Here is a 17,246-nt window from a genome sequence, read left to right on the forward strand (position 1 = left end):
TTACTTACTTACTAACTTACTGACTTACTTACTGACTTACTGACTGACTGACTTACTTACTGACTTACGTACTTTACTTACTTACTTTATTTACTTACTGACTTTCTTACTGACTGACTGACTTACTTACTTACTGACTTACTGACTTACTTACTTACTGATTTACTGATATACTGACTTACTTACTGACTTACTTACTTACTTACTTACTTACTTACTTACTTACTGACTGACTTTCTTACTGACTTACTGACTTACTTACTGACTTACTTACTGACTTACTTACTGACTTACTTACTTACTTACTTACTTACTTACTTACTTACTTACTTACTGACTTACTTACTGACTTACTTACTGACTTATTTCTTACTTACTGACTGACTGACTGACTGACTGACTGACTGACTGACTGACTGACTGACTGAATTACTTACTGACTTACTTACTGACTTACTTATTGACTTACTTACTGACTTACTTATTGACTTACTTACTGACTTACTTACTGACTTACTTATTGACTTACTTACTTACTTATCAGCAAATCCCAATGAGATTGCAGATTTTTTTTGCAAGGGTGGACTGGGCTTGAAGGCAACCTAGTGTACATAATTATGTTTCATTTTTGTATCCATTACACAGGCCGAAATTGGGATTTGTTTGACTTTTACAGATCACTTTCATATCAGCCCTCATCATTTAACGAGATGGCTGGCCTGACTGCAGATCAGCAGGCGTTTACACAGTGATCCTGCTGATATAATAAACTTTATTGGCCATCAGCTGAGGATCGGGATATTTCCATGGTTACTGAATGATGCACAAGAAAACCATATCTGGTTATCTCGAGAAAACCATTGGGAAATTAACACGTTATCTCAATAAAATGCTACTTGTAATTTTGGGATAACTACATAATGAACTAATTATATTGAGAAAACCTTGGAAAAAAAATCACATGTGGAAAATGGTTGCTATCAGCTTCAGTACTTAGGCATTCCAACATAGAATTCAAGTTATTTGTTCATGACTGTGATGAAAATTCAGAAAACATGCACCCATTGACTGGGCCTATTAGTCAATTTCTCTAACTGGTAAACAGCAACCAATAACAATAATAAGGTGCTGTAAAAATTGCACTTTTAATCATTTCACTCCGTAAATGCTGCTTAATTTTACTATTTTTCAAACCTGTCCTAAACAAATGCCACTTTGTGTGGTAAATGGGATATCCAGTAAACACTCACAGGGTTCACAGTTTCTTGCTCTGATCCAGTTCTTTCATTTCAATTTCATGTGAAAAAAAATGTTAATTATTTCAAACAAAGAAAAATAAATAAAAATGTTGATGATTCAAAACATACTTTAGCTGTGGTATAAAACCTAAAACATAGTTGTTTACTGATGGAAATTTCAAAAATGAATAATAAACACTTTATAACCTGTGATGTTGCTCATTTCTCCCTCTGCACATCTTATACAGTCATAGCAGCAAACAGGTTTTCCTTTCTGGAGGACTTTACGTGTTCCTGGAGGACACTTTTCATTGCAAACTGACACCGGAACCTGCAAGAACCAAAGCAGCATTATTTACATTGACTATTACTTCTGTAATCAATGTAAATAAAAAGTGAACAATAAATGTAATATGTGTGTAAGCTTCTGTTTGTTCAACTGACTTTAAGCAAAAAATACTTCTGAATCTAAAGTTGGATTTTGTTTAAACTTCCAAACTGTAACTATGGAATGTCCATCCATCCATCCATCCATCCATCCATCCATCCATCCATCCATCCATCCATCTATCCATCCATCCATGCATCCATCCATCCATCCATGCATCCATCCATCCATGCATCCATCCATCCATGCATCCATCCATGCATCCATCCATCTATCCATCCATCCATCCATGCATCCATCCATCCATCCATCCATTCATCCATCATCCATCCATCCATGCATCCATCCATCCATCCATCCATGCATCCATCCATCTATCCATCCATCCATTTTAACAAGATTTTATCTTTTAATGCCTCATAGATTAGAGAATGAACTTTACTGAAACCCTCATAAAGCAATTATTGAACATATAAGATGTTTACAATTAATTAACTTTTTTGAGTTAACTGAATTTACATAGCCTACCTTACAATAGTTAAAAGTTGCCTCTACCACAATAAGTTTTACAGATATTAAGCAAAATTTTGTTTAAAAAAGGCTAAAACTCTGACATGTTACAATACATTTGTACTAATGTAAAAGTCTGGTATGAAAGATGGAAGGCAATAAAAGTGTCAGAACTGCCAGGTATAATTTTTTTTACCAGTTTTGAACTCTGCGCCCAAATGAAAGTCTTATTTTGCAGATTTAGCTGTTTGACCTGATGTAACGATGAATCATAAAGACCAACAGAAACAAAATCCACAATGCCGCTGTTTCTTGGCTGCCAGTTAATAATCTCGTATTTTGCTGCTGGATCTCCGTTTTCATTGAAGTAAACCTCCTCTCCTTCTTTTGTCTGGAAGTGAATTTTTTGAATGTGCCGCAAAATCTAAAACAATATATATTTATTGTTTAAATAAATATAAATAAAATATCAAATAGATGAGTACTAATTTTTTTAACAATATAAATTCTTAACATTTTAAAACAAATTATTTTATTACATTTTTTTCATGTTATGTTATTATTTATTGGTAATTGCTAATGCAATCATGTTATATAATCTTATTCAACTCACAGTAAATGGTTCCAGCGGCACACTGCTGTTGCATGTCTTATTACATCCAAGAATATTGTGCAGAGCATGGGCCACTGCATACACTCCTTTGTAAATATTGTTAAAAATAGGCATGAGGGACATGTCAGTGAAGCTGTTTTCTACTGCAGTCAGATCCTCATGTCCACTACATTCTGTCTGACTCTCCTTTGATTGTGACTTCTTGAACTTGCAGTTAAATAATGCCTCCCAGAACTCTGTAAACAAGCCATTATTTGATGAATTGAATGGCTTTACATCCAGCATGAACTCTTTCAGACCACTGACGTGTGCTTTAGGGATAAAAAGTCCTATAGCTCCATCCAGGATGTGATTCTTATCCATTGCTGCAATTTGAGAATCAAAGATCCACGACTCACTGCCGACCCACTGATATCCTGTCAGGTTATAAAGGGACAACTCATGTAAAATAATCTCCATTTCTCTAGGAGTTAGAAAACCAACAATCACTTTTGAAGTTGAAGCCTTGATAATATCAATTATCTTTTGCAATTTTTCAGATGAATCTGTTCTAAAGAAAGAAACAGAATATTCCAGACAGATGCCCAGCTGCTCTGCAGTTTCTGTGAACGTTGCCATGCCATTATTGCCATAATCATCATTGGTTCTAACAGCCCCAACCCAAGTCCATCCAAAGTGCTTTACTAAATGAGCCAGGGCTCTGCTCTGATAGTAGTCACTGGGTATGGTTCTGAGAAAGGATGGGTACTTAGATTTATCACTGAGACAAGCACATGTTGCAAAGTGGCTGATCTGAAATAAAAACAGAAAAAAATAAGATTTGCAACATATATTAAAACTTGTAAAAGTTGAATTTGTAAGTTGTATAACAGTCACAAATTAGATGTAGCTTTGTTTCACTAAGTGAAGAAGTTTAAGCCTAAATATTTATTCATTTTTATCAATTGTACTCACCAGTGGCATATGAAAAGGACCAATAACAGTAGTCACTGCTGTGCTGGAGGAGGAAGAGTTTTCTCCTACTATAGCCAGTACTTCACCAGGTCTGGTACATGGCTTATTAGAAGTTATAGACACATTTTTATTACCATTGGTCAAGGCAAGTGCAACTTTAATGCTTCTGACAATGGAACTGCAAGTGTCATAAATATTATATCCCAGAGAAATGCCTGGAAGTAGGTCTGTACTGTTGTTTATTTCTTCAATGGCAAACCGCATTGCTTGAGCAAACTGAAAGTCTCTGAAACTCAAACTTCATTGAGACAAATATATATATTTGAAATACAGTGTTTCCTTAGAATCTACTATCATTTCATGTATTTAAAACAGTAAAACTCAAGATTTATGCAATATTAAGAACGGATGTTATGAGATTTATGTATTTATTAAAATAATTTACCTGATGCATTCCAACGGCAGGGGTTTTTGAGTGTAAGTATTCTGTATGTTCTTCCAGCTGAGGTGAAAATAGAAGATTCCTCCCAACATAATGTCTCCATCCTTAGATAGTTGAGGGATCTCAGGATCTCCTCTACGTCTGCACAATGACTCTTCAGGCTGTGAGGAAGAGACCAAAAAGAACAGCTGTAAAAGTGCACACAATTGGTTTGGCCACCACTGACTGGACATTATGTCATCTGAGAAAGTACAACATAGGGCTAAATTTCATGAATATTAATGTGAAATAAAGAAATTAACTAGTATTTATGAATTTAGAGTCAGCTTGTACCCTATTAAAACAGAGCCATGCCTCTGTGGAACTATAAGTAGGTAGATACGTAGGTAGGAGGGACTTTTATGTTTTATGTATTTTTCTTTGTAAAAAAAAGTCAAGAATATTTTCTCAGCATATAATTATATACTTTTCAGCAAAAGTTAATTAAAGTTAATATCTTGTCAATTATGTAGGATGGTAAATTTTTATGTTTCTCAAGACAATTTTTTGACTAGTACTCCAAAACATGCATATTATCAGTATTAATAGTTTTATCTACCTTAGACTTATTTTTTTTAGTTCCACATTATATTCCTCTTGGATAGAACATAAGAAGTAATTCCTTTTTGTTAACTTGCTAACATATGCAGTGGTGCAACAAGTTTATACTTTTGAACTTATTTAAGCATTCAGTTGGTCCACCATTCTTTGTTAACGAACTATTTATTTCAAGGCATGCTTTTATTTTGACATTGAAAAATTATGGTAAAACAGGACGTGTCGGTTGTGAGTAGTCAGTGCAACACGTACTAGTGCAGTGCAATGAAAGCATGCTCTACAAGATGAAAATGGGAAAACCCTTTGTGTAACTCATGAAGAAGTAACACCTGTATGTATTACTATTTCTTGTCTCAGTGATTTTATTTGTGAATATGTGCTTTACAAATAAGCTTGTCGAGGTAGTTAAAACAAGCAAATTGCTATGCATCAGCAGAGGGTGCCGTCTCACAGCGAGTTAATGCAGACTAAGCTATAATTTATTGATTTGCTGCTTTCCTGTTGAAATAGGCATTTCTGTGGACAATTTGTTATTATTTACATGGTGGGAGTTATATTTATCAACTATAAGATTTTCAGTTCCATTAAGCTGGGTTCCCACCAAACGCATTTTGAGCAGCAAAAATGCCCCCAACCACTCAAGTTTGTTGTGAACGCAGCAGCAGACCAGACGTGTGTCTGAAGAGGGAGGAGCGTGACTAAAGAAAAAATAAAGAAAATGGCTTTGCTTTATTTACTGAAGAGCAAGCGGACGTTGCGCACAGCAGATAATTAATTCACCAGATAATTTAGAGTCGGTCTGTTCGGTTAGTTTCACCACTCCAGGAACTGCGAGCTGACAGACTTTTTTTTGTCCCAATCCCAGTTTAACACTGCAATCAGTTTAACAAGCTGCTGACCCACATCAGTGCTGATATCTCCAGCCAGAACACCAAATGCAGATGGTTGATTTCAGCTAAAGAGCTCCTGTCCGTCTGTTTCGGGTTCAGGAAACCATCACATGGAAAAATTATTCTCTCTGGTTGCTGCTGCGCGTTGAGCAGCAAAAGTTCGTTTTTTTAACTTGAGCAGCGGCTGCTTTAGACGCTCCACATGCACGGAAAACACTCTGCCGCATCCTACCGCTACCTTGTGTTCTGCTCTAAACTGACAAAACGCACCGTGCTGCTCCTAGATGCACGTCCACCATAGACTTTGCATGTAAACTAGCTGCTTTGGCTGCTCAAAACACGTCCGGTTTGTAACCAGCTTTACAATAACCATTTACTGTAAAGTTTTTATTGCACAGGCATGGCTCAAACACCACGAACAGAAATGATAGGAGACAATGGCGTATAAAAATTAGTTCATTGTAAAATAATCTAAAGTAAAGTTAAAGTGAATCTGGAGCTAAAACCTAAACTGGAACAAAGGACAAAAAGGGTTAACCTGGAGGAGAAGAGTGAAAGAATAAGTGGTCTTGCTTAAATACTGAACACGTGTGGCTACAATTAATCAGGGACCAGCTCTGCCTGCAGTGGGAACCACCCCTTCATGTTAGAAGAAGGGCTGTGATAAATTGGAAAGAGCAAATTACATGTTTCATCTATGTTGTTTTAGTTTCACTCTGTATTCAAAGCGATAACAAGGATGTGTAATGAAATCACAACAAGGACACCTTGTTTGTCACTGAGTCAGAGTGTGGCTCAATATCTAATTGAAACTCATATATGTGAGTGAGGACAGTACAGCAGTGTGTTGCTTCATCTCGTGATCCATGATTAACTGTTAGACCGTTGGGAAGAAGTGAGGCCCGCCTTGTGCATCTGTGTCCTATCCAGTGAGTCCACTAAGCAAACCATGAATGAAGTGCTAAAGCTGGAGGAAGCGATACTGTATAACTGGGTCAGAGATGTAAAGCAGTAGGTCATCCGCATAAAGGGAGACCTTGTGCTCCACACCTTCCCTCCAAATACCCTGGATATCCATACAGCTAAGGAGAGCTATAACAAGAGGTTCTATTGCCAAATTGAAGAGAATAGGGCTTGAGGGGCATCCCTGGTGTGTGCCGCGAAACAAGTTAAAGGGGCTAGATATTTGGGAGTTTGTACGGATCATGGCAGAGGGTTCAGAGTAAAGTAACTTAATCCATAAAATAAAGGTGGGACCGAAACCAAATTTCTCCAGCACAGCAAATAAGTTAGGCCATTCGACCCGATCAAATGCTTTTTCCGCATCAATAGGAATCACGCATTCGGGTCTGTCATCAGTAGCAGAATAAAGAATGTTAAAGAGTCGCCTATGTTAAAATATGCCTGCCTGTTTTTGATGAAGCTAGTTTGATCTCTAGATATAACGGTATGAAGAATTGAATCTAACCTGTGAGCTAGTACTTTTGCTAAGACTTTGGCATCTGTGTTCAAAAGTGAAATGGGCCTATACGATGCAAAGTTGGCTGGGTCCCTTCCTTTTTTTAATCAATGTAATGCAAGCCTGAGTAAAAGAATGGGGTAAATCATGTAGTTTACAAGACTCTGCAAAGACTAAACAGTAACGGTGAGAGAAGTGACGAAAACCTTTAGAAAAATTCTGTCGGGAAGCCATCCGGTCCAGGACATTTGTTTGACTGCAGTGACATGATGGCCTTAATGATTTCTTCCTGTGTAATAGGCTTTTCTAGCAGAATCATCGGTTCTGCAGAAACAGTGGGAATATCAAGACTGTTGAAGAAGTTGGAAATTGCACAGGGATCCACATTGGCCTCAAAAATAGTTCATTTTAACAGAAAATTTGTTTAGTTTTAAACAAATTTTAACTGTCCAAAATATAAAAAAGTACATGTTTAACATAAACAAACAATAAATAATAACAAATCCACTGTGTGGAATGTTTGTATATTATTTATTAACATAACATAACATGACATAATTTTGTGAAAGCCAAAAAATACTACATATTATTTTACACCTTATTTACTGTTATTGATGCTGAATAAGTATTTTTAATCAATAATAACAACCAATGTATGATAATAAAGATCCCAATAATCCTCCTCATACCCCACCAAGCAGGCTCAATTCCTACACTCACAGAAGCAGCAAGTTAACACAACTAAATTGATGTAGACAATTGCACAATCACAAATTCTGTCTGTATGTAATCATTTGAAAAATAATGAAATTGTTTCAAAGTCACAAAGGTAACATGTCTACTCTTTGTTTCACATGTTAGAATTCAAATATCTATAAAACAAAGCAAAACTGAAAACTGTCAAAGCACCTAAGGCATACAATCAATAAAACTTTAAAGTTAATGTACAAAGTAGTGGGGATGCTGCTAAAGAATAATTTTAGTTTCAATTGCTACAGAGATCTAAACCACCAAGGCTCGTTCATTTGTTCTTTTTAAATCATGGTATGTTTATTTATACCAGGATATACAAAAACACAGTGTGAGGTTGAAGCTATCGGAAATATTTTAAGGGTAGCAGAAAAAGTAATTGTAACTAGTTGCCGCTAAGTGGTAACATAATGAGCCCCGCACGCACAAATACACCAGAACTCAGAAGTCTTTATTCCTAATAAATGTCATGCTACCAGATGCATCCCAAAATTGTAGTGGTTTGGATGGGGGNGGGGGGGGGGGGGGGGGGGGTTTGGACCTGATGGATAGCCCCTCATCAGAGCTAAACAACAAAGAAAACCTGAAGCTCATATGTTTAATAGTTTTTGAGCAATAACCATTTTTGTGTGTCCAGATACCCCCTTTTTCAGGTAAATTGGGGGGTCCGGGCACTGATTGGTGGGCTTGATGGATAGAGTTTCATCAGAGCTAAACAACAAAATAAATCTGAAGCTTCTAAGTTGAACAGTTTCTGAGTTATAAGCATTTTTGCATGTCCAGATACCCCCCTCTTTGAAAGGATCCCCCTCCTCAAATTTGGGGTCTATCGTAAAACCGTTGGCTGGCACAGTGTAGGTCAGACTCAGCTACAGTCCTGCCAAATTTCATGTTGACCGATGCAGCCATTTTTGTGCTACGGTTGACCAAATATCTCTGGAGAAAAAAAAAAACAGTACGAAAACAACATGACTCCCGCTTACGTGCAGGGGTCATAAATTTTGTCATTGTGAAAAAATAACATGCATACCATACAAATCCAAAAACTCAAATGGTTTTATTCCTTCAAACTATAGCCAAGTTTACATGGAATCAAGTAATCAAATTAAAAGGCCACTTGAAATAAAATTGTGTGATGTAAACACCCCATTCGGATTATTCTGACCCGATTCAGCTCGATCCGAATGAATTTGTAATCGGAATGAGAGAGGTGGTTTATGCCGGATGATAATCCGAAGAACGTGCATGTAAACACTTAATCTGATCATTTTATTCTGATTGTGGAAAACTGACCTGACTGCACGTCTTCTGAATTTCATCCAGCGGATTTTGCTCTTTTTGTGGAGGGAGGGACAGTAGCCCTGTATTTTCCAGCAGCACAGAACTTTTCCTCTCATTCAATAAAGAAGGAAGACACACAGCCTGCGCCGCTTCACAAAAAAGAAAAAAAAAAGTCTGTGCGTCACCTGCAGCTGAACCAGAGAGTGCAGTAACGTCTCCACCATTTAAACCTCTCAGGTCCATTCTGAGCTCAGAAGCTGTTTGTTTATGTTCATGACGAAAGTAGAACTTTTTTCTGTGTTTTTTTAGAGACAGTTAGCAACTGCGCATGTCGGTGCTTCTATACTGAATAAAAGCCTGGTGCATGTAAACACTCGTCATGATCGGATTGTGTCCATGTAAATGATACATTCTGATTATTTAATCAGAATACATTTCCAATCAAAGAATTTTGCACATGTAAACATTGCTATTATGAGGTGAAGAAATTAAAAAATGTTTCATGTGATTAGAAAATTAACTTTTCAACTTAGTTAAACCCTGAGGACAATTTAAAAAAAAAATCACTTGTTTTCAGAAAGATTGTATTTACCCCTTCCCCATCATATTCTTTTTAGTATTTCTTTCTGGTTTCATCAACATTATGTAGCATTTTGGGATGAAGATACAAATCAGCAGTCCAAAACTAGAAGCAAGAATGGCAAATATTTCTACAGCAACACTAAATTTTCCAGGAGAGCTGACATACGCTGGGATAAAAGTGATCCATACTGCACAGAATATCAACATGCTGAAGGTGATAAATTTAGCTTCGTTGAAGTTATCCGGTAGTTTTCGAGCCAGAAAAGCAAAGATGAAACACAACATGGCAAGAAGTCCAATGTACCCAAGTACAGACCAGAAACCCACAGCTGAACCCAGAGCACACTCCAAGATGATTTTGTCTTTGAATACCTTAAAATTCTTGGATGGGAAAGGAGGAGAAAATGTCAACCAAAGAATACATATTACAACTTGTACAAAAGTTAAACCTAAAACACTGAGTCTCTGCTGTGTAGGCCCAAATAGTTTCATCACATTACTGCCTGGAAGTGTAGCTTTAAAGGCCATTAAAACCACCATTGTTTTCCCCAGAACACAGGAGATACAGAGGACGAAGGTAATGCCAAAAGCTGTGTGACGGAGCATACAGGACCACTCAGAGGGACGTCCAATGAAGGTCAGAGAGCAGAGAAAACACAGAGTCAAGGAGAAAAGCAGCAGGAAGCTCAGCTCAGAGTTGTTTGCTCTGACAAGAGGAGTTGTCCTGTGTCTGAAGAAAATGACAGATACAGCAGCCGTCATGCTTGCCCCTAATAGAGAGGCTGTGGTGAGCAGTATTCCCATAACTTCTTCATATGACAGGAACTCAACCTTCTTTGTTACACAGACATCTCTGTTGTCGTTTGACCAGGATTCAGGGGGACATCTCTCACAGGTGACAGAATCTGAAAAAGCACAAAATAATGGTGGCTCTGTATTTACTTTAGAATTGTATAAAACCGGTGTGATTATAATAAACTAATTTTATTGTACACAAAACTTTGAATGGATATTAACTGACCTGTTATGTTGCTTATTTCCCCTTCGGCACATTTTATACAGTCATAGCAGCAAACAGGTTTTCCTTTCTGGAGAACTTTATGTGTTCCTGGAGGACAGTTCTCATTGCAAACTGACACAGGAACCTGCAATAAGATAAACAGAATAAACATTAAGATCTATTTGCTTCTTTTGAAATGTTAAATTCCCAATGCAATCACCAAACGGCATGAAAATAATATATTTTTGTATAATATTTTAAATAGGTTTTACCTCGTTTGACTTCTGTGCCCAAATAAAAGTATTTTGCAGACTGAGCTGTTTCTCTGCTGTTAATGATGCATCATAAAGACCAACAGAGACAAAATCCACAATTCCGTTGTTTCTTGGCTGCCAGTTTATAATCTCGTATTTTGCTGCTGGATCTCCATTTTCATTAAAGTAAACCTCCTCTCCTTCTTTTGTCGTAAAGTGAATTTTACTAATGTGCTGAAAAATCTGAGATAATAGGGAAATATCATTTTGGTATATTATAATTATCTCATGGTTTAAAAATCTGCAGTTTGCAACATTTTTTGTACATAGTAAAATTCATAACATTGTCCTTAAGTTTAAAATGTAAATAATATCATAAATTTTGTTTTAAACTCACTGTTATTGGCTTAAGCTGCACACTTTTGTTGCATGTTCTATTACAGCCAAAAATATCATGCAGAGCATGGGCTACTGCATACACTCCTTTATAAATATTGTTAAAAATGGGCATGAGGGACATGTCAGTGAAGCTGTTTTCCACTCCAGTCAGATCCTCATGTCCTGTGCATTTTCTCTGAATATCTTCTGATTCTGAATTTGTGAATTTGCAACTGAATAATGCCTCCCAGAATTTTGTAAACAAGCTATTATTTGATGAATTCAGTGGCTTCACATCCAGCATGAACTCTTTCAGACCACTGACGTGTGCTTTAGGGATAGAAAGTCCTATAGCTCCATTCAGGATGTGATTCTTATCCATTGCTGCAATTTGAGAATCAAAAATCCACGACTCACTGCCGACCCACTGGTACCCTGTCAAATTGTGTTTAGACCACTCATTTATAAGCACCTCCATGTCCGGTGGGGAAATAAAAGCAACAATAACCTTTGAAGTAGAAGCCTTGATAATGTTAATTATCTTTTGTAAGTTTTCTGTTGAATCTGTTCTAAAGAAAGAAACAGAAAATTCCAGACAGATGCCCAGCTGCTCTGCAGTTTCTGTGAATGTTGCCATGCCATTGTTGCCATAATCATCATTAGTTCTAACAGCTCCAACCCAAGTCCATCCAAAATGTTTGACCAACTGAGCTAGAGCTCTGCTCTGATAGTAGTCACTGGGTACTGTTCGAAGAAAAGATGGGTACTTGGATTTATCACTGAGACAAGCGCATGTAGCAAAGTGGCTGATCTGAATGAAAAAAATAACGTGGAAATTCTGTATATAAGAATATAATCAAACTATAAAGAAAATAAAAGTTTTAGGTATACCACATTCACAAAGTCATGCAAGTTATTAAAGAGTGGATTATATTACACAGTTTTCAGAAGCACATTCTTTATTCATCTTATTTTACTCACTTGCGGTATATGAAATGGTCCAAGAACAGAAGCTATTGCTGTGCTGGAAGATGAAGAGTTTTCTCCCAATATGGCCTGAACTTTTGCAGTTCTGCTGCATGGCTCCTCTGATATTAAAGACACATTGTCATTACTGTTTAAGGAAACTGCAACGTTTATGCTCCGGATGATGGAACCACATGTATCATAAATATTATATCCCAGAGTAATGCCTGGAAGGAGGTCCGTACTGTTATTGATTTCCTCAATGGCAAAACGCATGGCTTGAGCAAACTGAAAGTCTCTAAAGCTCAAACTGCACACAGAAGAAAGTAAAGAATTATTGAAACAAATATTTGATTTTGGTTTGTAGAGTCTATCTGAGAATATATTGAATTTACAACATAACCACAGAAAAACATGACAAAATTCAGTGTATATTTTTAACGTTTTCTTTACCTGATACACTCCAGTGGCTGAGGTTTTTGTGTGTAATTGTTCTGTTTGTTTATCCAGCTGAGGTGAAAATAGAAGATCCCCCCTAACATAATATCTCCTTCTTTCGACATTTGGGGGATCTCAGGATCTCCTGTCTGTCTGCAAAATGACTTCCCAGATTGTGGAAAAAAGCCTAACAGCAATAATAGTAAAGATACACAGACCTGGTCTGACCACCTCTGTGTGGACATTCTGTCCATCAAATAAGCAAAAATCACATGGTTGCATAACATGAACATTATTGCAAAATATGAATCAGAATCAGCTTTATTGGTCAAGTATGCTGACACATGCAAGGATTTTGTTTCCAGCTGATGATGTCTCTCCAATACACATACATACAATATACACAGAGGACACACAATAGCATAAACAACATAGACTGATATTTATAAATGTACCATCAGCTTATGAAAAAAATGGAGTGACATCTCTGTGGAATTACAAGGTGAGGCAAGACGAGGCACCTATAGACAGACAGTTTGTTTTAGCATGTTAAAATTGGAAAGAATATTGCTCATGCAGTGTAACCATATACTCTGTTAAAGATGTGGTAGAATATATTAAAGTACTTAAAGTCATCATAATAACAGAAAAAAATACTCAAACAGATGGTCCCCCACTTTCAAACACACAAACAACACTGCAAAATATGTGGAAAATATATAATCTTTTAAAATGCTTTTTTTCAATCTATTATTTACCATTCAGTAATTATTGCATTTGTTTAGCATAAGATTTTTATTACAGTAACTAACATACATGTATTTTAAACACTGCTATGTTCCCAAGAAAATCCATCATTTCAACAAGCTGTTCACAAGAACAGAACAAGAAAACAAAACTACATCTTAAGCGGTCTTAAATAACATTTTAATATATTTTTACAAATTAGATTTTAAAATAACAATTGCAAAACAGATTTGAATTGAGGATATTGATTTAAAATAATTATTAAATTCAATTTTTGTATTATTTTATCATTATTACTATTAATTATTATTATTTTGCTTTATCTCCAGTTTTCTGAGGCTCGTACTAGCACCCCTTAGCGATTCCCCAGGAGTCCATGGTCCGCCTTTTGAAAACCACTGGTTTAGATGACACACAGAAAGCTTGAAGGCCTGTTTGTTTGTGTCAAATCATCAGTGTAGAGGAGCCTTTGTTCTGTTCAACAATTAGTTGATGACTAAAAATGGTAGAAAAATGGAAGAAAACGTATCTGATCTTCAGTTAACATCCAAAATAAAATCTTTCAGACCTATGACAAGTGCTTTTGGAATAGAAAGGCCAATAGCTCCATCCAGGATGTGATTTTTATCCATTGCTGCAATTTGAGAATCAAAGATCCACGACTCACTGCAAAACCACTGGTACCCTGTCAAGTTCTAAAGGGAAAACTCATGTATGAGCATACCCATGTTCAAATGTGAGACAAAAACAACAATTATCTCAATTTCTGATGGATCTGTTCTAAAAAAAGAAACAGAATATTCCAGACAGATGCCCAGCTGCTCTGCTGTTTCTATGAATGTAGCCATACCATTATTGCCATTGTCATGGACTAATTATTTATATCTGTTTCACCTTGACGCTGTCCAGTACTCATATATCTTATGATAACTTATTTCGGCTCTTAATCTGTTTGCCCCAGATGTCAGGACTCCAGCAACGGATTGACCTCTCTTTTTTGATAAGTTAACTCTTTGGGCTGAGAGCCCTGTTTATTGGTTAGGCAGTTATATTTGTCAGATTGTGATTGTTTTAAACTGTCACATGGTGTTAACATGATGTTATATTATTGGCTGTTTCTGCTGACGAGGCAGCCACAAACCCGACAGACTTCCTGATTGACTTCTGTGTGTTTGTTGCTCAAGAATTAAATCATTTGACAACCATACACGCAGACTTTCTGTGCAGTTATTCCAACGTGTTTCTGCATTCTTGATAAACTTGCCACGACAGATTATTGGCGTTGTCTGAAAGGCGGCTCCAAGGACCGGAGCTACCCGCTGCGGCGGGGGATTCGGACGAACGCTGGACAAGAGGAAGACATTATTTTTTTAAAGTTTTTTCCCTCTACTGAACGCGTCCAGGCTGGGATTTGTCCTTAGATTCGGCCGCTGTGGGTGACTTTGGGACTGGAGCTGGAAAGAACCTGTCTGTGACAGAAACACGGTGAGCTAATATTTTCATTACATTTTAGGGAAAAAAAGCTACGCCTATCTTTGGTCCACCACACTCTAAAACATCTGATTTGTTAGACGCCTGTCTGGTTTGCTTTCAGCGGTTGATGTGACTCAGCTGAGGTAGATCCTGGGAGCGTTTTTTTATTCCAGATCGAGTTTTTAAAACAGGGAGGTTGACTTTTCTGTTTTGAGGTAGCCAGGAGGAGATTTCATTTCAACCTGGTGAGTATAGGTAGTTAGCCAGGCTAACTGCTGAGGGAAAATATAATTTTCCGTTTCTGTTCAGGGAAACAAATTGTAGGCTAAAAGTCAGTTAAAGGCGGCCGCATGATTTCCATTTTTAGGAAGTTGTTTAATTAGTGCATTGGGGCACGAGTTATAGTAATGGGTCAGACTGGATCTGTTGTTCAACCAATGTATGCGCCAGATGGGCCATGCGCGCAAGCAATGGTAAACAAATACGGCGAGGAGGCCGTGTCATGTTTGCGGGTATGGTCTGAAAAATTCGGGTTCCCGGACGGTGGGAGTTTCAGTCCCAGACAGCTCAACCACCTCCGGGACAATTTAATGGAACATGAATCAAAGCTTAAATCGAGAAAAATAATAAAGGTCTCTGATTTAAATGAAATAGAACATCATAAAAAATGTTTGGCATGGGAAGAGGAGGGTTTAAGGAGAGAAAATAAAACAATGAGCTCAGAGATGTGTATGTTGAAAAGTGGCTCTCCTCCCAATGAAAATGAAAAGGTAAAAAGAAAGCCTCCTGTAAAGGATGAAAAAAATGATGTAAAAGCTGTTGTTAAAACTCCTAAATGTGTGTTTCCTTCCATTTATCCCTCTCTGCATGGGCTGAGAAATCAATATGAGGACACCCTGGCTCCTGGTCGCCGACCCCCACCGTCGACCTGACCCGGCTCCGACAGTGATGACCCTGACGACGAATCATCTGATGACCCTGATGACGAGGAAGAGGTGCTGCAAACAGAATCTGATGACGACAAAGCTGCTGATAACTGTCCTCAGACACCACCTAGCAAAAGCCCCCCCGCCTCCCCACCTCTCGGTCAAAGACAGGGTACCACAGCTCAGATGCTGTGGCACTGAAGACCRCAAAGAAACTGGCTAAGCTGCAGGAGGAAAAAGAGGCTCTGGAATCACAGCTAGTAGACATCACTCAGAAGACCAGTGAACTGACTCTGCCGATGATAGAGGTCACAGGACATGCAGGTCCAGCACTGGTGTTCCATTCCTGGACAAATGAGGACATGAAGGCATACATGCAGCAGCTACCGAACATTGTGGAAGGTGGGGAAAAGTTTTGCGCTGCCATTAAAACCTTCTGCATGGAAGTACAATCCACCTGGCCTGAACTGAGAAGACTGCTACTCTTTCACATGGGCCAAACCAACTTTGACAAGGTTAAAGGTGACCTGGTAGGTGAAAACCGTGTCATACATCCAACCTTTGATGATGTAGCAAACAACCACTATTGAGCTGCATTGGACAAGCTGTGTGCCACCATCAACCGAGCTTTTCCAAGAAAGATTGTCATGGCAAAGGTGAAGGCCTGTGTACAACTAAAGACTGAAACATCAGAAGATTACTTCTCTCGGCTGCTAGCTGTGCATAATGAGTACTCTGGAGTAGATGAGCTGTCAAACCTTGGTGAAGTGATGGGGCATTGGGGGAGCACTTTTAGGCAGCATTTCCTAAATGGGCTGCTACCTGAAGTCTTAGCAGTGATGAAAGTCACCTGTCTGGTTATGAAAAACGCTCGCTTGGAAAAACTGCGCAAACACGCCAGATGTGCCAATGAGAAACTGGAGGATGAAAGAGAGGCTGAAGATCAAATTCAATCCAATTCAAATTCAAAAATACTTTATTGATCCCAGAGGGAAATTAGGTGTTGTTGTAACTCATTTAACTAAAAACTTATTGTAGATGCTGATGGCTGTGGGCAGGAAAGATCTTCTGTAGCGGTCTATATTACAGTGAAGTTGAAGAAGCCTCCGACTGAAGACACTTTGTCTTTCTATGACAGTCTGATGAAGAGGATGGTCAGGGTAGTCCACAATGTTCTTGATTTTATGTAAAATCCTTCTTTGCACCATCATCTCCAGAGATTCCACAGTTGTCCCCAGAACAGAACCAGCCTTCTTTATCAGGTTGTTTAGCCTTTTTAGGTCCCTGGCTCTGTTGCTGCTGCCCCAACAGATGATGGCAGAAGAGATGACACTCTCAACAACAGACTTGTAGAAGATCT

General features: G+C 37.9%; 1 protein-coding gene and 1 pseudogene across 1 annotated transcript; both read right to left on the reverse strand.

Annotated features, from left to right (window-relative positions):
• Nucleotides 1–1,416: 1,416 nt before the first annotated feature.
• On the reverse strand, nucleotides 1,417–3,982 carry LOC106528013 (extracellular calcium-sensing receptor-like). Its single transcript, XM_014023060.1, has 4 exons — nucleotides 3,704–3,982; nucleotides 2,750–3,541; nucleotides 2,333–2,560; nucleotides 1,417–1,569 (listed from the first exon to the last, which is right to left on the reverse strand). Exons 1-4 carry the CDS (start codon nucleotides 3,965–3,967, stop codon nucleotides 1,417–1,419), a joined length of 1,437 nt encoding a protein of 478 aa, XP_013878514.1. The 5' UTR covers nucleotides 3,968–3,982.
• Nucleotides 3,983–9,710: 5,728 nt separating this feature from the next.
• Nucleotides 9,711–12,865, reverse strand: LOC106528014 (extracellular calcium-sensing receptor-like; annotated as a pseudogene).
• Nucleotides 12,866–17,246: the final 4,381 nt, after the last annotated feature.

Source organism: Austrofundulus limnaeus, unplaced genomic scaffold (assembly GCF_001266775.1).
Source record: "Austrofundulus limnaeus strain Quisiro unplaced genomic scaffold, Austrofundulus_limnaeus-1.0 Scaffold356, whole genome shotgun sequence".
NCBI lineage: Eukaryota > Metazoa > Chordata > Actinopteri > Cyprinodontiformes > Rivulidae > Austrofundulus > Austrofundulus limnaeus.

Bases quoted from the DNA above. Each gene is read 5' to 3' on its own strand.
- LOC106528013 (XM_014023060.1), bottom strand. From the start codon at position 3,967: ATGCGGTTTGCCATTGAAGAAATAAACAACAGTACAGACCTACTTCCA. The intron at 3,542-3,703 runs GTGAGTACAATT...TTTTTATTTCAG, and splicing joins GTCCTTTTCATATGCCACTG to ATCAGCCACTTTGCAACATG. The intron at 1,570-2,332 runs GTAAAAAAAATT...TGGTTCTTGCAG, and splicing joins GGGCGCAGAGTTCAAAACTG to GTTCCGGTGTCAGTTTGCAA.